The sequence below is a fragment of the Oculina patagonica genome, chromosome 8, assembly GCF_052425735.1.
Source record: "Oculina patagonica isolate OP01 chromosome 8, crgOcupat, whole genome shotgun sequence".
NCBI lineage: Eukaryota > Metazoa > Cnidaria > Anthozoa > Scleractinia > Oculinidae > Oculina > Oculina patagonica.
In genome coordinates, this window is record NC_135765.1 from 15,668,490 (window position 1) to 15,693,847 (window position 25,358).

At 38.4% G+C, this 25,358-nt stretch overlaps 1 protein-coding gene and 1 pseudogene across 1 annotated transcript in view; one reads left to right on the plus strand and one right to left on the minus strand.

The window, feature by feature from the left end:
- Positions 1–25,358, minus strand: part of LOC144663931 (glycerol kinase 3-like) — a 32,579-nt gene that overhangs the window by 4,003 nt on the left and 3,218 nt on the right. The window contains exons 3-18 of the mRNA XM_078525025.1: positions 23,990–24,051; positions 21,974–22,047; positions 21,717–21,823; positions 19,094–19,171; positions 18,879–18,958; positions 18,046–18,183; positions 15,481–15,590; positions 10,417–10,483; positions 10,158–10,193; positions 7,589–7,656; positions 7,231–7,273; positions 5,964–6,044; positions 5,050–5,128; positions 4,409–4,505; positions 3,656–3,740; positions 3,096–3,216 (exon numbers count right to left, since the gene is read on the minus strand). Of these exons, the coding sequence (XP_078381151.1) occupies positions 3,096–3,216; positions 3,656–3,740; positions 4,409–4,505; positions 5,050–5,128; positions 5,964–6,044; positions 7,231–7,273; positions 7,589–7,656; positions 10,158–10,193; positions 10,417–10,483; positions 15,481–15,590; positions 18,046–18,183; positions 18,879–18,958; positions 19,094–19,171; positions 21,717–21,823; positions 21,974–22,047; positions 23,990–24,051 (1,326 nt within the window). The remainder of the gene's footprint in view (positions 1–3,095; positions 3,217–3,655; positions 3,741–4,408; positions 4,506–5,049; positions 5,129–5,963; positions 6,045–7,230; positions 7,274–7,588; positions 7,657–10,157; positions 10,194–10,416; positions 10,484–15,480; positions 15,591–18,045; positions 18,184–18,878; positions 18,959–19,093; positions 19,172–21,716; positions 21,824–21,973; positions 22,048–23,989; positions 24,052–25,358) is intronic.
- Positions 24,061–25,347, plus strand: LOC144663954 (uncharacterized; annotated as a pseudogene).

The following is a 25,358-nucleotide window of genomic DNA, read 5'->3' on the forward strand; positions in this document are numbered from 1 at the left end:
TTGAAATTTAACAAAAACCTCAAAGTAATAGTTTTGTAAGACACAAAAATGATCAAAAAAGTATAAATTAACCAAAAATACATGAAGCCCTTTTCAAAATGTGTGTCTGTGATGTAGCTCTTTGATTCTCAATTAAGATGGTTTCCGCCCAACATTCAAGCAATACAGGCAAAAATAAAGTTACCAAAGAGACCTCATAGTATGGTAACAGTTTAAGTACAGCTATCAAAAACCTGACAAAACTGTAGCACTCAAGCTGACCCCGCGAGAGAAACATAGGCACGCTAAGCGTGCAGGAGTTATTTTTTCAATTTATGGGTTGGCTTGGGGTGAAACTGGGTGATTGGGATGGTTTATGCCATGGGTTGAGCTATTTGTGTATGGCGCCCCACGGAGTCACTTTTTTGCACAAAGTTTGCTTGTAAACAAAATAATTTTTACATGCATTTTGATACATCAGAACTGTTTTATTTAATTCGTTAATTTTCATCATTTAATTAAAAAACAAAACTAATTCAATTGTCAAAATGTCACAAAATGGCACATTCTTATTCTGTTAGCTTTGTAGCAACCGTAACGGGTTACTTTTGTTTGTTACGGAATACTTTTGGCTTTTTGCCAAACACTGTAACATGATACCATTGTTTTTCTCACTTTTGTAACATGATACCTTTGTTTTTTTTAAAACGAACGTAACACGATACCCTTGTTTTTCTCGAAAAAGCCACGTCTCCATATAGACATTGAACGAAAAGTACTATAATAAACGAAGTAATAAACGAATCAAATAAAAAATCACTCTCTTCGGAAAAGTTCTTTAAAGCGCAGTACACCTGGAGTATTTGTTTCCTGTCAAAACTGTTCAACAAAGATTTTCGTTCATTCACAACGTAAATTCTATTCAACAAACAAGAACTAATTGAGTTATCAAGTTGTCACGAAATGGCACGCTCTTATTCTGTTTTTGCTATCGATCGTAGTTGCTTTTAACAGTAAAGTTACTTGTACCGGTTCAATGTTTGAACGAAATGTTAAATGTTAAATGTTTGAACGAAATGTTTTACAGTTGATTTCATTTTACTTTGGCCGCCTGCTTTGCGAAGTTTGTTGGGAAATTGGAAACTTTGTAATGAAGTTGCCAATTACGGTGCGAGTTTGCGAATCAAATTGCAAACATCGATACAAATTTCCCGACTTCGGCCCGACTGAACTTTCCAAGTTTGGTAGTTGAGGAGAAACAAGACATGTTGCTCGAAAGTCATGGCGATTTCTGAACTCGAAGATTTTAGAACCTGTCAAGGAAAGTAGCTTGAAGTGCAAGACAACATTTCGCATCAGCGATCACGCAAGTGGTTTGCCGATAAATAAATATCATGCATGTAGAAATTTGGTCAAATTTTAACTTTTTCGTATGAAAACACATATTTAACGATTTCTGTGAGGCATAATCTTCACTGTCTTCAATTTCAAGTCTTCTGCGTTTGTAAACCGGATGAAACTGGATGGTTTACCCATATGTAAAATTGATTTTAATCGAAGCCGACGCGACGCGACAGGGAAGACTAATTTGTTCGAGACAACATGTTTACGGCTCGCTGAACATAAAAGTTTTTTATTTTTATGACATTTGTTTCCAACAGTTTAGCGTAGCAAAGCCCTTTTTGCTGCTTTTTGATAACATGACTACAGAAGGATTCGGGCCGAAGTTGGGAACTTTGTATCGAAGCTCACAATTTGATTCGCAAACTACGAATACGTTTCAAATCCATGATAATTCACAACTCACCAATTAATCTTTCAACGAAAACGAACTGCGACACCCTGCGACACATAGGGCGCTTTCCATTCGACCAAAAATTCTGGTTTGAGTTTCCGGAAAATTCCAATGGCGAAAGGAACAGCATTTTCCGACTCTTCCGGTTTACTGCACGGAAGGCAACAAAATTTGCATATGGTAGTGCGTCGAATATGGAAATTTCTACGGTGCATTTAAATAATGCACTGTGGCAGGTTTGCTGCACATATAACTCGATATTTTTGCAAATAAAAAGCATTCCGAGCACTGAAAAAACCGCCAAGAATGACATCGTAGCCTCGAATACAGGGACCGTTCAAAAGGCACACAAGCAACGAAAACGTCGCGAACCCAAAAAGTTCAATGAGCAAAACAATGGCGTAGCCTGCACGCGCGTTATAAATATTTGTACATTTCTTTGCTGCCGCCTGCAAAACAACAACGAAAAACAACCGAATTAACCTACATTTTTTATTTGGAGTTTCAAGAACGCTTTCTTAACTCGTGTAGCTGCTTTCAGATGCCCAAATCGCTAAATTTTCTGCCGAAGGAAATTGAGCTGAGTGTATTAAATGGTAGTTTTTTCCAAAATTTCCGGAAAAGAGGACAACCTCGCAAGGTAGACCCAAATTTTCGAAAACAATTTCCGGTAACTTTCAGTTCCATTTGATTTTGCTCCTGGAATTTCCGGGGTTTTTGGTTGAATGGTTCGCATTTCGGAAAGTCAATACTTTCCGGATTTTCTGGAAACTTTCCCAGGAAATTTCTGTACCATTCGCGCTTGTTTCGAAATTTCCGGAATTTTTGGTCGAATGGAAAGCGCCCATAATTTCGTCAGATTACTTCGCCTTTATAAACTGCAATTTGATTGGTTCTGATAGTACCTGAAATCTGATTGGTGTGACAAACAAACATACTTCACTGACCCACTGACCCACTGAGTCACGGAACATCACGCCGACTAAAGAGCTGTTTTGAAAAAATAACTCAAAAATGGATTTGAAATTATCTACATTTCAGTAAAAACAGACGTTTCATGCCAGTTCAAAACAAAATGGCGTGCATTTTGAACATTTTTACGAGGTTTGACTTCAATTTTCTCGAGAATGCTTTAGAATTTAATTACGAGGTCACTGGGACAAATGAATTTCAGTAAGATCTTTTAAATAGTATACAAAATGTTTCCGTGCTATGAGCAGAATTTTGGTACTTAATTTTCGCACTCATCGCTCGATTTTTCAGCGGAATCCGTCTTAATACAATAACCATGATTATACAATATAAGAGTACTTCTGCATACCTACAGATATTCCCAGGATATCAGCTTGCAGTTGCATCAACAAGTTGTTTATTGTCATCCCGCCATCAACTTGAAGAGATGTCAACGGAATCCCACAATCCATGTTCATTGCATCCAATAGCTACAGTTTGCAAAAGAAAATCAATTATCAAATTTCTGAAATGGCAAGACAGGACAGAAATGGAAAAATGTGGTAAAAAGGAGCACAATCTGGCCAAATAAATACAAAGCTGTTACCCCAGTTGTCTACATACATACTTTACTTGAAAACAAAGGTCTATAAAGATGGCAGCCTAGGGCTGATGTGGACCTTTAAAACTTAATTACAGATAAAAAATAGAAAATAACTTATACAGTTCTTTATATTCTTTAAAATTTCATGACATTACTGAAATATACATAACATGATTATTTAAAAATTACCTAGAATACAAATACACATGCATAATAAAATTAAAAATATAATACAGAGTTTAAAAATACACAAAATCTTCTAAGTTTTTATTTTTGTAAGTACATGTTCCTTTAATAAAACTTATATTGTCCATCGCTTTACTTACCTCTCTTGTCTGAAAACAAACAGCTTCAAGTGTGGCCCTTGCGATATGTGCTTTGTTTGTAAACTGGGTCAATCCTATGATAATTCTAAATGAAATAAAAAGCAGACTTAGAAGGAGCTGGATAATATTATTTTAGGTACTGGTGCTATATATTAAGAGGGGTGTGGAGGGTAAAACTTTTCATACACTGTGTTCTTGTCTCTCGTAAACTAAAACCAAACATTTATGATGTTGACCATTCTTGAAAATAATTTTATAAAAAAGCCTATTCTTGCACAAGATTAACTGCATATTTTTTTAGCCGAAAACATTTAAGGACTACAATGACCCAAATCTGTAAAAAACTGTACTAATATCGAACAAATATCTTACAGTGCTCAAGGAGCCCAAAAATATGACCACTTCATTCTTTTATGCAGATTTAATCCAATAAGAAGTCAAATGAATGCTGTCGTCTGCTTCTGATTGGATAATGACTGCACGAAAGAATGTGAATTTTTTAAAAGTGGTCACACTTGGGCTTCTTGCTGTACAAATAAAGAAAGGGAATGTTAAAGGTGGCTTATCATTAAAACAACATGTACCGGTATTTATCATTTAACTAAAGACTTTCAAGCAAAAATTCACTTTAAAACATTGTGGATATTGCATGAGCTGAACAGGACCTTGGAACATTTGCAACATGACTGTTCTTTGAAGGTAACACTGAAAACGTTGAGATCAGAAATATAATAATAATGAAACCAATCGTACCCTCTAGCATCTGTTTGCCAGTATGGCGCATAAAGACCAGAGAAGGCAGGGACAAAGTATACACCAGCAGAACTCTTTACACTAGCTGCCAAAGTTTCTGTAATTTTTTAAAACAATAAACAGAGTTTATCAGTGTTGCATGTCTACTGCCACTTTCACTTGTTAATTTTTACATGAAGTTTCAATGTTGCACATAGTCTTGTCTAGAAACCAGCAGCTGGAAAAACTGGATTACTTCCAGCAAGCTACAGTCAGCAAGGCTGACTGAAGCATGGTTCTATCAGGGCTTAAAAAAACTTGAATTTCAGCTAGTCCTTCAGACAAGCAGTTCTCAAATTTTGTTTGCCCTGGCCGGTTGCATGCTTGTCTTGGTCCACCTTTTTAAGCGATAATGTCATCATTTTCTTGGCGTCGCACAATCGGCAGGATCTGTCTTGTGCAATCAAGTCGCAGAAAACAAGTGTAACTTAACAAGAAATCTCCGCGTAGAACACAACTCCTGTGCAGTAAGAATGGAACACTACAATTATGTATAAACGAAAGAGACTAATTTTATATGATGGGATCTATTAGGCAGTCTTTTTTTTCAAGCCCTGTCAATGCGAACACTAACAAATTTTTACTATTATTAGTTAGCCTACCAATCTCTGAAGCCTTGCTGATCATATTGAGGTTATCTCTTAACCATTTTACAGCTGCTCCAGTGATGGCAACAGAACCCTGCAAAACAGGATTTAAAGGGGGTTATAATAAATACTGTCTGCATAGGAGCCTAGTGGACCATCAGGCCAAAGCATAACTCGGTTTCCATAGCACGAAATGGCTAGGAGTATTAAATTTGCCGGTACCCATTAATACACCTGGGTGGAGAGAGGCACTATGAGAGTTAAGTGTCTTGCCCAAGAACACAACACAGTGCCCTGGCCAGAGCTCGAACCCGGACTGTTTGCTCTGGAGTCCATCAGGCAACTGTGCCTCCCACACAGGCTCAATTGACGACAAAGGTTTTCTCATTTAATAGTTGTATAGCTGTTACAGGTCAAATTTAAACTCAGGTAAAATTTTTTTTAACCTAGGTTATTTTTTTCAACCTAGGTAAAATTTATGGTTATTATTAGGGTAAGGGTTTGGATTGGAGTCATATATTTTTTAAAAACTAGTGGTTCACCCAACATTTCCTATGTGGCGAAGTGGATAAGGGGTTGGACAGCAAATCTGAAGGTGGAGAGTTCAAATCCAGTGCAGGTTAGTAAAAAGAAAAAAAAAAGAATTAGATGATACTACTTGGGGGTGGTATAATAGCAAATGGTATGGGAGGGTAAGTAAGGATGGTGAAGGGGTGGTTCAGAGGCAGCGAGGGAAGGAAGGTGTTTTAATTTTCTACTTATTAACCTAGTATATAAAAAAAATAACCCAGGTGGAAAGATTCGATCTAAAGCTATTTTTGAACTGTAACATAGCCACAGAGATTAGTAATACAGTAAGCTGTTTCCACAGACAGAATGACTGATTGATGAAATGCTATTTATAAGATAAAGTGTTCTTTTGTGTTCACCTCTAGTGCATAGACTGTTGGTTGGTCAGGTCCCAGCTTATAAGCTACTGTTGTCAACAGGCCATTTTGTGAGAGGACCACCTTTTTAGAAACAACAAACAAGGTCAGGACTCCCACAAATCACATATTAACTGAGAAGTAGGATTTTCAAAGCAAGTTGGAAGAGGGAAAAATATCAATGGAAAGTACCTTATTATAGAAAATTAACGCTTCATGAAATTAACGCGAATTTCAAAAATTCGTGTTAATTTAAGTTGCGTTAATTTTTGTTAACGTTGATTTGATTCCGCGCCGTTAATTAAGTGGATCGTTAATTTCCATGACCTTAATTTCCATTATTTTGGTCCCAATTTCTCGATACAGTCCAGCCGTTCTTGACTCCTAGGAAAAGGCATTATTTCATCAGGGTAGAAATCTGCCGGTATCACTGAAACTATGAAGAACGCTGGAGGTGGTCAGATTCTCTCCCTTTATCCCTACGTTTAGGATTCTATGTTTAGTGTTGAGATAAATTTGTTCCTGTTGTCTCAACAAGTTTTTTTCTCGTTGCGTTAATTTCCTTCATTTTAAAATGTTACCCCCTCTTTCGCGTTAATTTCCTTTCTAGGGAAGTATTTTTTCCTTCAATTCGCGTTAATTTAAGTCGCGTTAATTTCAAATACCTTAATTAACACAAGCGTTAATTTCCTATAATAAGGTAGTCATACAATGTAAGTCTATTCATGCCAATGCCAGATTCATGTTGTGCAGTTTCAGAGCAAAACGTCTTTGGAAAACACAAGCAAAAGTCTGTTTTGTGATTGCAATTACCCACCTGTTTTTTGAAAGGTTTACACAAGTATGTACAGGTGTGTAGGATAATGCACCTATCAATGGTTTGCCCCAGGATGGGGGTGGGGGGGCAACCCAAGGGGAATTTGAATTTTTTTTGGAATCCACAGTTGAATTCCTCACCCCTGGGCACCTAGTGAATGTCAAATTTCACATATCTCCTCTTAAATTTCTAACCCAGCAGACCATTTTAGATATCAAAATTCCTACCCTGGGGGAACTTACGATGTCAAATTCCCGTGGGTTGCCCCACCCCATCCTGGGGCTAACCATTGAACTCAAGTGAAATGTAAGAAATATTACTTTGTTTTCCCATATAATTTACCTGTCAGCATAAAATTTGTTATTGCACACTAACCCATCTACATATTATTTGTAAAAAAATCTTTGATTCACAAGTTGCAAGTTTCTTGAAACTTTTGTTCATAGATCATACCTCATTCCCTGTGTTGTACAACAGAAAACATCCAGTGCCATACCTGTATGGATAAACAACATAATAATTAATGACCTACAATGAAAATAGCATTTTGAAAGAGGACTTCTAACCATTGTTTTTTGTCAAAGAGAATTGATTTATCAGTGACAACAAAAGCCTGGCCAAAAATTAATGCTCTTTTGAAAGCAATCTAACTCAAAAAGCAACTGGGTAGAGCCAAGAAGTAACAATATTGTCCTAACACCCTGAATCATGGTTAATTGACTGGCTACATTTAGCTGCATGGCACACCAGAAAATATAACATATTTTTCACAAAGAAGAAAAGAAAAATTATGTCACTTTGCTGTACTTACGTGTTTTTAGCATCTCCCTGGTTAAAGCACAGCTGTCCCACTAGGGCTGCCTGCTGGTCACCAAGGCACTACAATGCAACAAACATATTACTCTTTTTGTTCCAATATCAATATTAAAATCGTTAGCCTAAGTTAGAGGCAAGCCAATGCTGTGGAGGGTCTCTTCAGGGGGTGGGGCTCACATGCTTGTTGTTACAGCCATGTGCAGACCTGCAGTAAGTGTTACAGCCTGGTTTTCACTAGTGAGGCAATCAAAAGCATAGCATGAAAGCTGTGAAAAAGGCCTTGATGTAAGCAAAGGCACAAGCCCAAGCACAAGGAACAAAAATTTTCCTTTTCTTGTGCTTGTGGAGGGGGACAGGCGGTGGGAGACCAGGAGAAAAGGGGCGGGAAGCGGGATTCCTAAGGTTTCGGGAACTGGGAGAAAACAAGTAAAATTTTGCAACATTTTGTTATATTTCGCAATAGATATGGGACAAAGAGGAAGGCACCACTACAGAAAGGGGTGGGAAGCTGGAGTAAAAGGTACAGGAAGTGGGAGGTTCAGACCCCCCTGTCCTCACCCATGTGCTTGCGTTCACGTTATGCTGTGTGAAAATGAAACACTGCATAAGCACAAGGAAATTTACAACGTCTGGCCATGTCTGCCAATAAATGCCGTTCCAGATTCCCCCGCGTCTGAGCATTTGAGCCTTGTAACTAGTAAACATCATGTTCCCGTGCTTGTGCTCATGTCGACATTCAATTTCTCTTGGCACAAACTATACTTACCGTATTTTCTCGATTAAACGCCGGACCCCGATTAAACGCCGGCCTCGTATAAGGGACTGGTCAATAAGTACAGGGGGGGGGTGGGCCGGAGCAGAAAGGGGGTGGGTCATCAGTTTTTGAGCCCTCAAAAAGGGGTGGGTTATGTAATTTTGATATACACGTAGGGGGTGGGTCATCTTATTTATTCACTGACTTTGAACTGTTATAGTTCCAAGACAAGTTGTATTCATCAGTATGTAAAATTGATAAATTTCTCCATGTGAGCAGTTTTAAATGAATTTCTTGCGATTTCAAAAGGCCCAAATAACAAAATTTCCCGGGGGAGCATGCCCCCTGACCCCCCTAGATGGCTTGTGGACATAACATCAGTTTTACCTGTCTCTCTTCAATATGCATAGATTCACGCTGGGCTTTAGGCTTTTAATACCAGTAAACTCTTTAGTCAAACACTTTGCAAATATGAATGATCGCGATGGACAATGGTTGTAGTTTCTGTTATTAATTTCTGTTTAAAAATATGAACTCTTCTATAATTGATTATGAGTTAATATTACATACTTATTCAGTTTTTTGCATATGTTTGTGTCTTAATTTCCCCATGGACTTTACACAGTGAAAATAGGTTGAAAACTTACAAAAGGCTAGTATAAGAAGTGATAAATTCAACCTTCTTTGGTGTGTTAAGAAATGAAAAAAGATGTAAGTGGAACAGCAGTGTCCATCAGGGAAAATGACTATATAGGGAATTCCACTTTAAAAGCTGAAGACAAATCAAAACCTCCAAACCCTAACAGATGATAAAGAAATAATGATTGGTCCCTTGATTTTTTTAGCAAAGGGGGTGGGTCATGTAATTTTCAACCCCCTATCAGGGGTGGGTCAGTCAGTTTTGACCCAGAAAGAAGGGGTGGGTCACAATTTTTTTAGCCACCACTTTTCCAATTGCTCCGGCCCACCCCCCCTGGTACTTATTGACCAGTCCCTAAACGCCGGTTCAAAATTGCTAGTTTTTAAATAAACGCCGGGGGCGTTTGTTCGAGGTCCCGGCGTTTATTTGAGGTCAAGCTAACAAGTAAATATATTCTGTTTGTCACAAATCTCGATTGCAACATAAACTATTCAATCCGTAATAGTGCACCTTTGGAAAATAATCACCTTTGGATACCCAGGGACACTTATTCGGGGCAGAACGAAGAGAAAAATTGTCCTGCCTTGACAAACTACCCCTTGGTCTCGACGATCGGTAACAATAAATCACTCTGAAAAATTGGCAGAAATATGCAGTCCGTTAATAAACGCCGGGCCCCGATTAAACGCCGGCTTCAAATAAACGCCGGGTTCACGAAGCCAAGTTTGAAATAAACGCCGGGGGCGTTTATTTGAGAAAATATGGTATGCTTGTGTCACTAGTGAAAACAAGGGTTATCTGTTTGCTTTGGCATGCTTGAGTTTGGCCATGTGCGCTTTTCTGCTCCAACTCCTTCCACCCTTTTCTTACGGAAAGCAGTTGGATTTTGCAAGTATTTGGGTTGGTAAGGTATTTCCACTGATTCCATCAATGTAACGATGTCTGACATGGTGGTTACCGCTCTCTGTGTTCCCTAGATTCATGGGTGGCTCCACCATATTTATGGCAACTTCCCGAAGCCTATCTATTGGCAACAAATTTAGCTGATGAATGCTAGTGAGTTTCTTATTCTGCTCACTTGTTTGCTTGACAAAACATTAAAACTTTAAGAAGAGATAACATTTTCATCAGTCTGCAAATACATAATAAGGACAGACTATTGTAACATACCCCTGATATTGGAACTCCATTGAGTGGACCTTCCACCTAGAAATTAATGTAAAAAGAATTCTAATGATAAGTTTAGCAGTTATAATATCATAAACATAATTAATAAACTACTTATCAACCCTTAAAAATTTGTGGACCATGCCAAGGAATGTTGTCAATAGGCTGTATGCATGCATGATAATGTCACATGCTCAACATTTTAGTACAACCATCACAAGTTTTAGAAAAGAAGTTTGTAATACATTGATGTACATCTTACCATTTTCCCATAAATTTCTGAGGAACTTCTAACAGTGGGTAAAACTGACATAGGTATGTTAAAGAATCTGTGAACAAAATAATGTAAAACTTCAGGTGAGTAATGCTGTACATATAAAACCATAATATTTACATGTATTTCCCTGCACTTATACTTTTAGAAAAAAAAATATATAAAAGTGACAGGATGCTTGTCAAAAGTAAAAAAAAGCAAAAAAAAAACTGTTCCAATAACAACAAATTATAACAATAGCAACAGAACAAAACAAACAAACAAAAAAGGTACCAGGGGACATAGCTAAAATTCATTTTTCCAATTCACATTCCAGATGAACAGGACTAATTACATGATTCTATTTCTTGACCAACAGCAGTGGCGGATCCAGACCTTCAGCTAAGGGGGGGCCGCTTGACTATTAATATTGCATATGGCACTTCAAAGTGAGTAGTTCCAATTTATTTGCAGCTTTCTATGAAAACATATCCTTATTCCTAAGCGGTCATAACAAGTCTGTGTCTGTGTTCGAAGCTTGCAGCTTATCAGGCTAGAGCTTATCCTGGTTTCAGTAGCAAGAAGTGACCAGGACTGAGTATTTCTTCTCCCCCTGGATGGGATGCAAGTCCACTACAGGGTTACCCCCAGCATTATTTCGCCGGTACCCATTTATACACCTTTTTTTTTTTTTTTTTTTTTTTTTTTAATTGCAAGACACAAAACAAGTTACATTACATAACATTACATTACATTACGGTAAGAAGCACTACTTACAACCAATACTTACATTACTTAACTACATCACTTACATTATAATGCTTACACAAGGGCGCTACTTACATTACTCTACTTAACAATGCTCTGCTTACAATATGGTGCTTAGATTACTTATACATTGGTGTTTACAACAGTTACATTTTTTCGAAGAACGTTTACGATAACGATAGCAAAAGTGAACTTACATCTAAGATTGAATATAATTGTCCAGAAAAAAAAAAAGAGAGAAGGAGCAAAGATAAATTACAGAATTTTACCCCATAAAGACAAAAATATTTGCAGTTTGTTATTGGCTGTGAAACTTTGTTTTAATATTTGTATATGGTTCTGAAGGCGGAGGAGAAAGCTTTCAAAACATAGTTTGCCGTCGCATGAGCTTGTTGAGAAGATGTGGTACTTTGCAATGAGGAGAGTGACATTAAGTGCCTGCTTGTTTTGAATATTGTCATGTAATCCGTATAGGACGGTGCTTTCTGTTAAAGAAATGAGCTGTGTAAATTTTAAAAACCACCAGTTGGTGAATTTTTCCCAGAAAGCTTTAGTTTCAGAACAGTGGAAGAGCAAGTGGTTTATAGTTTGTTTTTCAGTTTTGCAGAAATTGCATGCAGCACTTTCAGTAATTCCGGCTCGAAAGAGGCTTGATTTAGTTGGTAATATATGGTGAATAACATTATACTGAAAAATGCAATTAATTTAGAATCTTTGGTTATCGCAAATGGTAGAGTGTACACTTTGTGGATATTTTCTTTGGTGAAGCCGTAATTTAAAATTCTGATTTCTGATGTTGGTGGATTCACTTGGTTGATTAGAAGAGCAGAGTAGGCGGTTCGGGTTGACGGGAGGTCCTGAGAGGGGATTACAGTTTGCGGTAAATTGAATTCATTTCTTAATAACTTCTTCCATTTGGTTGGAATAGCCGAGATGATGCCATAGTAAACTGTGAAAGGAATGTTAATGTTGAACTTGCGCGAGAGTTCGTCCAGTGAGAGAAAATTTTGATTTTCTTTAAGAAAGTGTTTAACTCGGATGATCTGAGCTTTGAACATGGTTTTGTTAAATATCGGTCGACCATTAACTAGGATGCAGCTATTATTCCAGATAATTTTATTTTGAATGAGGGATTCGTCTGAGAATTTGTCGGTGTTATATTCTTGCCAATATTTGAGAAGAGTGTGGTAAAATGGTGGTAGGTTGTCTAGGCGTAGGTACTTGATGTCGTATTGACATTCTGTTAAAAAGGAGAGACCGCCATAGTGCGCAGCTGCGAATTCTGGGATTACCTTCCAGGCTGCATCGACGTTTTCAGTAATTCGCTTGATCCAAGCAATTTTGAGAGCTTTGTCCATGAGTTCAAAATCCATCATCTTTAGACCTCCTTGCTTTATGCTACTAATAATGGTCTTTCTTTTTATTTTTGCTGGTTTTCCTTCCCATATAAAATTGAATGTTAATTTGTTAATTTCTTTCACGTAAAACTCAGGAATTTCTAACACAGAGGTGTTGTATATCAGCTTCGATAAACCTAGAGTCTTAACTATTTTTATCCTACCATGCAGAGTAAGTTTCCTTCTTTTCCATCCATTGAATGTTTTTTCTAAATTGCGGATTTTCTCTCCAAAATTCAAATTATTTGCTTCATCGGCATTGTAGGAAAAGAAAACACCGAGGGCTCGGATCGGTTCTTGGGGCCATCTGAAGTTGTATGGTGTATCCGTTTTGTTTCTCCAGGCGCCTAGCCACATTGCCTCTGTTTTGCTTGTATTGATTTCTAGACCGGAGGTATGTTTAAATTCACGTAGCAGTTTGAGTAGATTGATCACTGAGACTTGATCGTTTACAAACACCGTGGTGTCGTCTGCGAATTGCGTAAGTTTTATTTCTTTCTTGCCGACGTTGATGCCTTTGATGGACTCGTTATTTTTCAAGGCTCTTGCGAGAAGTTCAATGCCGATCACGAAAAGGACACCTGATAGTGGGCATCCTTGCCTGACGCCTCGATGCAATTGAAAAAAAGGCGAAGCGTGACCGTTGTTCAGGACACAGCTGGATACATTTTGATAAATAACTTCTATCCATCTTTGAATGTCTGGTCCGAAATTAAACATTTTGAGTGCAGATAGTAAGTAGTTCCATTCAATTGTATCAAAAGCTTTTCGAAAGTCTAGAAAAATAGCAATTCCAGGTAAGTTCGCATTTTTCGTAAAAAACATAACATCTTGAATCAGTCTAATATTTTCACCTATGTAGCGACCCTTCACATAACCCGTTTGGTCGGGGTTGATAATTTTAGGCAAAACTTTTTCTAGTCTCTTCGCAATGACTTTTGTAAGTATTTTATAGTCTAAATTTAGTAACGAGATCGGTCGCAAGTTCTCTAATAAGGATTTGTCTTTGTCTTTTTTGGGAATGAGAGAAATTACACCGCGTCGTTGACTAATCGACAGTGATCCGGTTTGAAAGGCGAAATGAAAACTTGACAACATTTCAGATCGTAGCTCGGGCCAAAAGAATTTGTAGAATTCTACAGGAAAGCCGTCGGTTCCTGGCGTTTTGTCTTTTTTAAACCCGTTGATTGCATTTAGACATTCAGCTTCCGTGATGGGACCGTCGCATAACTGTTGTTCGTCGTGTGATAATGGTGTTACATTTTCGGCTTTAAAAAACGAGGACTCTTGGGAGCTGGTAATTGTCGCTTTCTTTGGATTGGTAAATTGATTCGTAGAACTTTTTCTGTTCGTTTAGAATTGCAAATTGGTCGTAAATATATGTGTCGTTTATTTTTAGTTTGTGGATGGTTTTTTTGGTTTGACTACGTTTTTCTAAGTTGTAAAAATATCTGGTGTTGCGTTCGCCTTCGTCGTACCATCGTACTTTGCTTCTAAGGATTGCTCCTTTTGTCTTAAAGTGCATTATTTTTTGTAAGCGCAATTTGGCTGCATATAGTTCATTTAAATCATGATTATTTTTCGGATTGTTTGCCAATTTTTGCTGAAGTTCATTTATTTTGTTTTGAAGTTCTACTTCTTCATTTTTGCGTTTTTTTGCTTTCGTTTTAGCATACTTGACTGTAAAACCTCGTATTTCCATTTTTATCAGATCCCATTTCAAGCCTTTGTCGTCAATGCTTTCATATTTGGTTTTATACACATTCATGTTTTTGCGTAGATCATTAACATAATCTTCATCTTTTAGTAGTGAAGTGTTAAACTTCCAGAATCCCGGGCCCCTCTTTTGTTTGTTGATTTCAGCTTGAAGGTGTAATGAGATCGCAGAGTGATCAGTTTCTGGAGCATGAAAAATTTTATTGGACGCGACAATGCTTGTGAGCTCTTCTGAGATTAGGAAGAAGTCTAACCTGCACTGAATTTTGTGTGACTTGTTTCTCCAAGTATAAGATTCTAATTCGGGGTTTAAGCGACGCCAGATATCCACTAAGTTGTTGCATCTACATAATTGTTCAATTTCCCTAATTACCGCAGCTTTCTTTGCGACTGAGTTCCCACCTTTTTTGTCTTTGTCGGACAAAGCGCAATTAAAATCACCACCGATAATGACTTTTTCTTGCGTGAAGTCTTGCAGCTTATGTTGTAGTAGATTAAAGAATTTGGTTTGTTGGTTCAAATCATTTGGGGCATAAATATTAACTAAAATTATGTGGGAATCGTCAAAAGATACGTCCAAGATGATATATCGACCATTATTGTCAGTGATGCAGTTTTCTATTTTGCAGTCAAGTTTGGGGTTAATGAGTATCATTACTCCTTTGCTATTTGTTGAACCATGACTAAAGAAGACTTTGCCTCCCCATTCGGCTGACCAAGTGTCTTCACAAATCTTAGAGCTGTGAGTTTCTTGTAGAAAGGTGAAGTGTGAATTTTGGTTGTGAATCCATCTAAAAATGGAACGACGCTTTATAGATTTATTCATGCCTCTGGTGTTAAACGAGAGGCACTTAATGTCAAGATTTTCAGTGGAATTCAGTTGGGGTGTTTAAGATTATTTAAAATTTGCAGATGCGTAACGGCAATGTTAAAGTACGATACGGTTTTGACAGCTTTCTTTCGTCCTGCGAAAGAAAGCTGTGCCTCGCTCCTGAGTGGAGCGAGGCACTGTGAGAGTTAAGTGTCTTGCCCAAGAACACAACACAATGACCACAGCCAGGGCTCAAACCTGGACTGCTCGATCCAAAGTCGAACGTGCTAACCATTAGGCCACCACCCCTCCCACACTATGGGAAGCGTGGTGGTTTTGTGTCTCACGAACTTTACAGCAGTTGCAAAATATAAAACTTACTTGCACAGGTATGGATCCCAAGCTTGTGTTTTAAGGTTAAGGAACATTGTTCGTGAGGCGTTCGTGATGTCTGTGATATGCAGGCCTCCTTTTGAACCTCCTGTCATGTTCTAAAGTACAAGACAACAAATTCTTGTCAGCAATCATTCAAGTTTTTTTCATTTCATTTGTTGCAATGATCTGCCAAAAGTAGTGATGAAATGTTTTAATTGAAGGCGTAAGCGCAAGAAACGCACTTTGTGTTTTGGCCAAATTGAAAATTCTCACAAACAACTCCAAATTCAACTCCAACACTGCCCTGTATTTAATTTTGCCGGTCTTTCCTTCGTTTTCGAAAAATAACACATGCAAAAAGACAAGGTTTTTGCTTGCGCGGCGTCTTTTGACTTTTCTTTTACAAACGATAAACAAAGGAAACCTTTTGTTTCTCAAGACGATGAAGTCAGCTAAATTTTTAGGGTTACAGTCCTAGCCCTAACGCAAAAGGTAACCCCAAGGCCGTAGGGTCGGGGTTAGAGTTTCAGATTAGGGTTACAGACTTAGCCCTAACGCAAAAGCCTAGCCCTAACGTAAAAAAAAAAAAAAAAAAAAAAAAAAAAAACAAGTTTAACACTAACCCCAAGGGATTAGGGAGTTAAGCCGTTTCAAGTTAAGTTTAGGATCAGAGTCAGCCTCAACCTTTTATAGATCGCGCTTTTAATGCAGTAAGCTTTCACGCCAGTTTGCTTGCAGGTAGCTTTTTCTGCAGAAAGTGAAATAAAGACTGATTGTTGATTGAATATGTTTGCTCGTGTTGTCACATTATACTAGTTTTGCTTTCAGTTGAGTGCCGCCGGCTTGCTCTCACTTCTATCTCCACTCCTTACATAATCACACATCTACAAAATCCCGCGAAAACAAGATAAACTTATGAGGTTTTCGTTCGCACGAATCGATAGATTCATTGATGAATATTTAATGAGACACAGAAAATATTTTGCAAAGGGAAGGTGCCCTGGGGAACATATAAAGAATTTTTTAAAGTCTAAAACCAGGTCACTTCTCGGCAACTTTGTCGCGGCAGCACCCAAGCGGATCCTGCAAAACTCGCGCTGACGAAGTTCCCGGCAAGAAACCTCTTGTTTTAGACTCTCTATGCCGCCAGGCTCAAAACTACCTCGGTTTGTGCAACGTTTTTTCCGAAGCGCTAAACAGCGCTGTTGTACAAAACAAAGGCAGAAACATCACTCAGTTCTTCGAGCGATGCTGTAAACTTACGGGTATTCAGACTTAATGATGTCCTTCAACCACCTGGCAGCAGCACTTACGCTTAAACTAACCAAAGGCTTCAAATGATTTTCAGGAACAAACGGCCATTTTTTTTTTCGCTTTCCTCTCACGTGACGCCTATCAGGTGACATCGCGTCACAATGTGTTCAGTCCAGTCCTTTTCTTAAAGCGAATCCTCAAAATGGTGGATAGGAACTAAAATCATGGCTCTGACACGTTTTTCAACCTCCCCGGACAGTTAAATAACGCTAGAAGGAAAGATTTACACGCGATGTGTCAAAAAACTCATGCTGCTGGCTGACGGTGGAGAACGTAAGCTTTGCAAAACGCCTTTGTTCTTTGCATACGTAATTTCTAAAAAACGAAGCTAGATTCAGCGAATTTGAATACAGATCAATGTTAAGCACACGTAAACGAACTTGCATGCGAAATTTGGAGTTGTTTGTGGCATTTTTTAAATTTGGTCAAAACACAAAGTGCGTTTCTTGCGCTTAGGCCTTCAATTGTTATCTGAAATCCCAAATGTAGCCACGACCATCTGAAAGTGAAAAATTGAAATGAAAGTATTGTTTATGCGCCTTAAAAATGATTAAAATCTCAGATGTTTCAACATCTCTGTCTCTCAATCAGCGAGAGAGGACACTGTTTCTTTAACACACATAAACTGAGATGTTGCAAGAATGGTGGAAAAGCTTGTAGAAATTTGGCTTTGGCTCAAGAATTACAATTCCTTGTTGGGCCATTCCAACCTATTGTGTGGCTTATTGATATTAAACAGAAACCCATAAGAGTTGAAACGTGTAATGCATGTGCACAGCGTTTGAATATTCATTTTGCTAAGTACCATATTTGGAAACACAAAAATTTTGTACGCAAATGCTTTATACACATAATGACACACGCAACATAATTTTTGGTTTTGCGGTAAGTTGCTCGAATTTCGACCTAAACACCGTAAACGTCTTGCAGAAACTAAAGAAATACATTAAGTGCATCGAAGCGAAGTTCTCCAGACTACTTCAAGAAGATGAAACAGGACAATTTAACTAAAATAACTTTATTCAACCAAGCTTGTTCAAAAACAAGATTATGCCATCGAGCACGAGCTAGCGTGCGCTGTGAATTTAATCCAAATATAGTAATTTTGATTGGTTAAATGTTTCTCGTGATTTTCCAAATATGGTACTTAGTGTAAAGGAATGTGCAAACGCTTTGTACAATGCGAATCATAGGGAGTTACACGCATGGGTTTCTGTATTAAACCAAAGAAATGTATATTGTGTAAACATTCCTTACCCAGATTAGCCATGAGTCCACAGTTCCAAACAGACACCTATCTTCTGCCACAGCCTTTTTCACTGCCTCACAGTTGTCAAGCAACCACCTTAACTTCACTGCACTGAAGTAAGTATTGATGGGGAGACCACACAATGCCTGCAAGAAACCGATAAGTTTTATATAACACGATTACCGTAATGATTCGATTTGGCGCCCTCCTTCCAATAAGCGCCCCCTTCCGAATAGACGCCCCCCTTCGAATGTGTTTTTGTAAATAAGCGCCCCTATTCCAATAAGCGCCCCCATTCTTATTAGCGCCCCCGTTCTTATAAGCACCCTTATTCTAATAAGTCCCCTATTGTGGAAATCTGCCCATACTGAAGTCATTGACGTCAACTAGATAAACTCCTGACCGTTCGCCGTACAGTTCATGTATATATTTACTGCTAAAATAAACAATTATTTTAAAAGTAACTGAACTTTAAACAATTTCTAACTGTTACAGTTTCTGTTATTGTTAGATACATTTGGTTGTTTCTCAAGAAATTAAATAAGCGCCCTGTCCCGAATAAGCGCCCTGTCTCGAATAAGCGCCCTCCCTTGAGGTGCCAAAAGTAAATAAGCGCCCCGGGCGCTAAATCGAATCATTACGGTATGTTCAAAGAGTGACCACTTTTAACTTGTGTATATATATGCAGCTGGGTGCAGTTGTGGCAAGTAGAAAATTGGTTAGAAAATTCAGTTCTTAGCAAGCAGCCCTTGTCACCATGTGATTTACGTGCCTGACTGGTAACAAGGTGGAGCAACAATATTAACTAGTTTAAAGTTCCTGTTGAGTTTGTTCCACTTACTCTGACATGTTCTCTTGTTTTCTCTGTCTCTGTGGCTTCAAAATGATCCACAGTTGATTTTGTCCTTGTGTCAAGCCAAACTGAAAAATTCAAGTTAAGAAGTTAAAATTTTTGTTATAGAGGTCTGGCTACCCACTGTCTGAGAGAACTTCTTAAAGGAAAAAAGGTTGGAAACTGAAAGGTGAAGGAATTACAGTAGCCATTAAGAAAATTACTTATAGCATTGTGTAGTGGTTCTCCAGTCAGCTTGTCCCAAACAACTGTTGTTTCCCTTTGATTTGTGATTCCAACAGCTGTGAAAGAGATAAAACGCTAGGGTTAGAAATACACTTTTTCAGGGTTCGTATACTTTTTCAGGCCAAAAATTCAAGGACTCTTCAAGGACTTTCCAGGACCCTTCTTGGAAATTTCAAGGACTTTTTTAATGAAATTTACCTCAAACCACGATTTCCATTCTGTTGTGCTGTTAAAGTGCCTATGAAGTAAAAAACTTTTTTGCTTTTTTTGGTAGCTTATTATGTCTACTTTCCGAAAAGTTAAAAAAAGAATAATGTCAAAGAGAGAGAAATCGGACTTTTTGCCGCCTAAAGTGCCCTCGGTAAGACAAAACAGTGGGTCTGGAGACTGGACACGAATTTGGCTCGAATGACGTAGTTAGTGGTTCCACGGATCAGTTTACACTTAGATTTTGTTGATACACAGTGAAGTTCACTACTTCAGCTGAGATTGTTGCTGCTTTTTCGTTGATAAATCGAAATCTTGTCCGACAAGAACGATATGTTGCCATCTGCGGACTTGGCAGAGCGGGTTTCTAGCAGAAATGAATCGCACAACGAAATATCGTGACACTAAATGGACTGAAGTAGCTAGTTGGACCTGTCCAACCGCCGCAAGCCGATCAAGCGCTCTTTTACACAAGCGCTGGTCGACAAGCACGATCGAACTTCGGCGAAGCAGATTCAAATGAGAAATTCCCTATAAAAAATGAATAACTAGAATTTTTAATTTTTCCAAAAGCACATACATCGACGGGCTTTGATTTTGTGAATGGTTTCGCAGTGTCGCAATGTGCTTCGGAATATTGACACGAACGCTGCTTGCCGCGCCGAGGTTGCTTGCTTGTCGAATGTGTAAATTCAGGTTACGGTACGCCTATCCCGGTGGTTATTCGGTATTATATAACGATTTGGTGATTTTAATACAAGAAGCGATCAGTTGCTCGATCGCTTTCATTTTGATTGTGTTCTTGTGTGGGAAAGTACAGTGGACTGACATATTTCTCCGAAGCGTGAGAGTGACATAATTAAACTTGACAACACGGCAAGATAACACTTCTTCAAACTCAAGATTAGCACTTTTTGACTTCAATGAACGATACCAAAATTTCCTCTTCAAAAATAGACAATAGAACTGCAGTTTTTGCTCTTTATGGTTCGTTAGCTCTACGGTATATTTTCAACCGTCGACTTCTTTATCCGGATACGATAAATCCTGATTACAGTGCGTGTTTATCAGCAAATAATTCCGGCGAAGGCAGCCGTAAAATTTGTCCAAGATTTTGCGAGATCTCAGTGTATTGTTTAAAAGTGCATTCGCCATAGAATACTACCGGAACTGCAGACGTGAGTGACAACATTCGAAGCGCGCTACTTGAAAACAAACAAGCATTTCTAACTCACTCAAGTCGAATTTACATTCCATATTTTTGCTTCTTTCACAGATGCATTCGTTTGCGTCTGGCGATCGATCGTTTCGAGTGTTTGGGAAAGGAAACGACTGCTACCTTACGAATGATAAAACAATCTACTAACCATACAAATTAAATTTTGAGGAACGAAGTCTCATAATAAAAGAATAACACGTATACTGTACCCAGCTGTGTAACATATTGTAAACTCCTGGCGCGACTGCTAAATCTTTCTTCGGCTAGTCAGGGCAGAATGATATAGAGAGACCACCATATCCTTTACAGAGATACTGACTCTTTTGATAAATTTCCTCTTCGCTTCATGACTTTATCGTTTCATTTGTGGCAAGGAAGAGCTTGTGCTGAGAACAGCGATCCTTGAACTGCCGACGGAACAGAATTCGTTTCTTCTTGCGTTTTCATCAGAACGAATAGCTTTACTATACACATGGAAATTTCGCTTCCATTTACTCTGCGAAGCTTCACCAAAGGAAATAAGTGTATTTGTTGCAGTTTCGTTTGTGCAATTGCCTTTGTTTGACTCAAAAGCCGAAATATAGCTTTCGCCAGCCCTCTTTGCTCTCTACGCCATAATCCTGGTGTCTTTAGAACCACTAAGTACGTCATTTCCGGTGAAACCGGAGCGTTTGGCCGCGCGCGAAAAGGACCCACTTCAAATTGCGAAATCCAAACTTCGAGGCTCAAAAAATACTAGAAAAAAGCGCTTTTGATATCTTAAACACGCATATTCGTGCTAACTAAGACATAAACAAGCAAATTGAGCAAAGTTATTTTTTACTTCATAGGCACTTTAATGTGCTTGCTGAAGAACTAAAAAACCCGCCTATTTTGGTGGTCTTCTCATTGCCTTGAAGCTTTTTGATGTTCAATAGAAAAATCAAGGACTTCCAAGGACCGAAAATCAATTTCATGTACTTTCAACGCCTTGAAATCGAACTCCTGAAATTCAAGGGCTTCAAGGGTTTTCAAGACTTGTATGAACCCTGCTTTTAGTTTTGGGTGAATCATGTCTAGCCCAGTCTTTTTCATTTTCAGCCAGTATAGAAGGCTGGAATTGCATGTTGAGAGACCTGTGAAAGGCAGAAAAACCAGAAAGATCCATTTGACACACACAAGTTATGCGTATTTACCTTTAATATCAGCTGGGTTGATTTTCAAATCTTTACAGCTATGCAGTGTCTGTTCCATGCAGTGGTACACAGAGGAGAGAATCTCCTTTGGATCTTGTTCCACCCATCTAAAACAAACATACTGAGCTCAGATTTCAATAGCTTTGGATTTTAAGAAAAAGGTTCTTGGTGAATAATTGTCAAGTTTTGGATTTACTTTGTTTCTATGTAAATCTGTAAAGTCATAGTAGCCAAAAAAGATGCCAAAAGTTACCTACCCTTCTTTTGGATAAACACTTTTCACCTCAATTTGGTGAAAGGCAAGCAGCTCAGCAGTATTACTAGCAAAAAGCTAAAAAAACAACATTAGTTTGAAATTTTACATCACAACTCTCTACAGTCAACTTTTACTAAGTTGTAATATATTTTTTTAGTCTCCACATGGGGGTGGAGCAAATCTATGTACAGTTGAACCCCGGTAACTCAAACTCTGAAGGGAAACGAAAAACAGTTCGAGTTAGCGGGGTTTTTTCGAGTTGACCGAGTAAAAATGACTGAAAAGTGGTTCCAAGGGAAATAGAAGTGAGTTCGAGTTAGCAGGGTTGTTCGAGTTATCCGAGTTCGAGTTGCCGGGGTTCTACTGTAAATACTTAATCCAACACAGTTATACATTAAACCCCTAGGGTAGGAAAGGTATGGTGCGGGGAGAGACACCCCCTTACTTGGTCCAAGTGGGATGCGCCATTTTTGGGGTGTTTTGTCTTGAATAGTGCTTCACTCAATCGTATGTATATACAGTAATTATACATTTTTTACTAAACTACCGTAATGATTCGATTTAGCGCCCGGGGCGCTTATTTACTTTGGGCACCTCGAGGGAGGGCGCTTATTCGAGACAGGGCGCTTATTCGGGACGGGGCGCTTATTTAATTTTTTGAGAAACAACCAAATGTATCTAACAATAACAGAAACTGTAACAGTTAGAAATTGTTAAAAGTTCAGTTACTTTTATAATAGTTGTTCATTTTGGCAGTAAGTTTTTACATGAACTGTACGGTGAACGCCCAGGAGTTTATTTAGTTGACGTCAATGACTCAGTAGGGCCAGTTATCCACAATAGGGGCACTTATTAGAATAGGGGCGCTTATAAGAACGGGGGCGCTAATTAGAATGGGGGCGCTTATTGGAATAGGGGCGCTTATTTACAAAAGCACATTCACAGGGGGGCGCTTATTCGGAAGGGGGCGCTTATTGGAAGGAGGGCGCTAAATCGAATCATTACGGTATCTTATTCATGGTATATAAAGTTCTGATTTAATTATCACTGGAAATCTAAAAAAACAATGTCTCATCAAGTCAGATAGTAAACAACTGTTTTCTTAAACATCATACAGTCAACTCTCGCCTTGCGGACACCCCGCTATTGCGGACGCTCGCTATTACGGACAAAATCCAGATCCCCGGCGAATAAGGTTTGACTGGAAATGACTCCCGCTATTACGACCTCTCGCTATTACGGACACTAAACGACGCCCCGAGCGTGTCCGCTTTAACGAGAGTTGACTGTATATGAAGAGGGTCTCTGAGACCTTCCCCATTTAAATTTATATTTACTACCCAACCAACTCTCCCAAAGCATTTTTGTTTTTGAAGATTCTCAAAATATCACACAAAATATTCATAATTTCGAACAAAAACATGCATATTGCATGCAATGAAGGGTAGGGCAACAGACAAGGATTGTCTTGATCAACAATACAATTCTCACAATTATTACTCTGAAAACTGTTTGGAAATTAGAAAGGAGAATTTGTAGATTGACATTGGGACAGCTGAGCCATTGACAGGGTGTAAGTCTCAGAGGAACGGAATTATTTAAGTTGATCTCTTAATCAGAAAGGAAATATTAACAAGTCTTAAGCATATTATTAAGTTACTGGAATTCTTCAGAGATCCGAAAAGAATATATGTGTCCTCGATAGGGGGTACAGCAAATATTTATAGTACACAGCTCTGTATTGTTCCTCCTTTTTTACGGGCTCACGCTCTGTTTTTTAGCAAAGAAATCCTAGTAAACGAAATTCTTCGGCTTCTGAAGTTTTTTTGATCGGCCAGATCACTTCAATAACAATAGCTTCTGTGCGTGCAAGGGCCTTCCATAGTTGCCGGTCGCTGAAATAGATCGCGCGCCACCCATCTCAAACTCGGACCAAAGATCATGCAATCTCAAAAACAAAACGACTAAACTGCAGAATACCCTGCGTGGCTCTTTCTTTAAAGAGATTTTCACTCACCAAAAACCTGCTACTTGAGGTTCCTTGATCGATCGCTCCAACTAAAGGTCCAAAGTCCTTGAATAGAGTGGTAAAGTGCTGACGTCACGGTTCCATGGTAACCAATTTCTTGGTTCTAAACAAACCTTCCTCGGTTCGATTACAGTGTAAGATGGCGTTACTTTCGATAGCTTCCCTTGTTTCTTTTTTCGCGGGAGAGCAGAAATCTATAGATAGAGGTGAAAACCATTGCAGATCCAGTCATGTAGAGAGCTTTGCGTAACTTCCTGGTGTTTTGAAAGGAGAAGTTCATGCAAGCATGAAGAAAACAATCTACAAGGTCACGGTATGTCAAGCCGAACTACGACGCCATATTTTTATAAGTTTGAGTTGACCATATTCTTTGCATTTGTTCGTTCAAGTATCTTAATGATGCAGTTTTCTGATCACGTTGATACTAAATTCCCATGCAACACAGTCACTGCAATCCTTACGTTCTTTTAGGTATTTTTAGACGAAGAATTGAAGATCCGCTCGACCGAGTGCGAATGCCCTCGGGGCGAATACAAGTGCAGTCACGCAGCAGCGTTGTTTATCTACGGAATACACAATCCTAGTCGAACAGACGTCTAGTGTAGCTGGAGGAAAAGAAAAACTGTACAGAGGACAGAGGCTGTAAACGAAATGTTTCCTCCTCCGAAGAAATACGCTGCCTTATCACGAAATCCAATTGCGGAAGATCGAGCTTCTTTATACAAAGAGCTTTGTGACTATGGGAAGTTTACCGGATTGTGTTGGTTAATGAGTCCGGAGAAACCTCCTGTTACCTTACCAGTAAGAACAGTAAAAGACATAATTTTATCTGAACAATTTGTTTTACAACTTGGTGACGATCAGCTAACTTATTTTATGAACAAATTTCTACCTAAAGAAAGATAAAGATGGAAATATTGTCCTCAAAAAAGACCATGCCTACTGGCATCAAGCACAGGGAGAGATGTATTTCTCTAAGAGAGATCTGTGTTACTTTGTAGTATGGACCACTAAAGATACTGTAGTAATTAAGATTACTAAAGACAATTCATGGGGAGAGAATCTAAACATTTTAAAACGATTTTACTTTGCTCATATTTTTCCCAAGATAATTGAGGGTGAGCTGTAATGATTTTAATTTGTCTGGATAAGATCATCAAAATTATCCGGTGGATCTTAAATTATTAGAAGTTTGATTGAATTACCTGTTCAAGTTTTCTCCGTATGTTCCATTTCAATTTGTAAAATAAAAAATATTTTCTACAATAATTTATTTATTTTAATGTCTTAGTTATAGATATTCTTCATAGCTTATATGTTCAAAATTTCTAAAGAACGACAGAGATACAAGTAATGG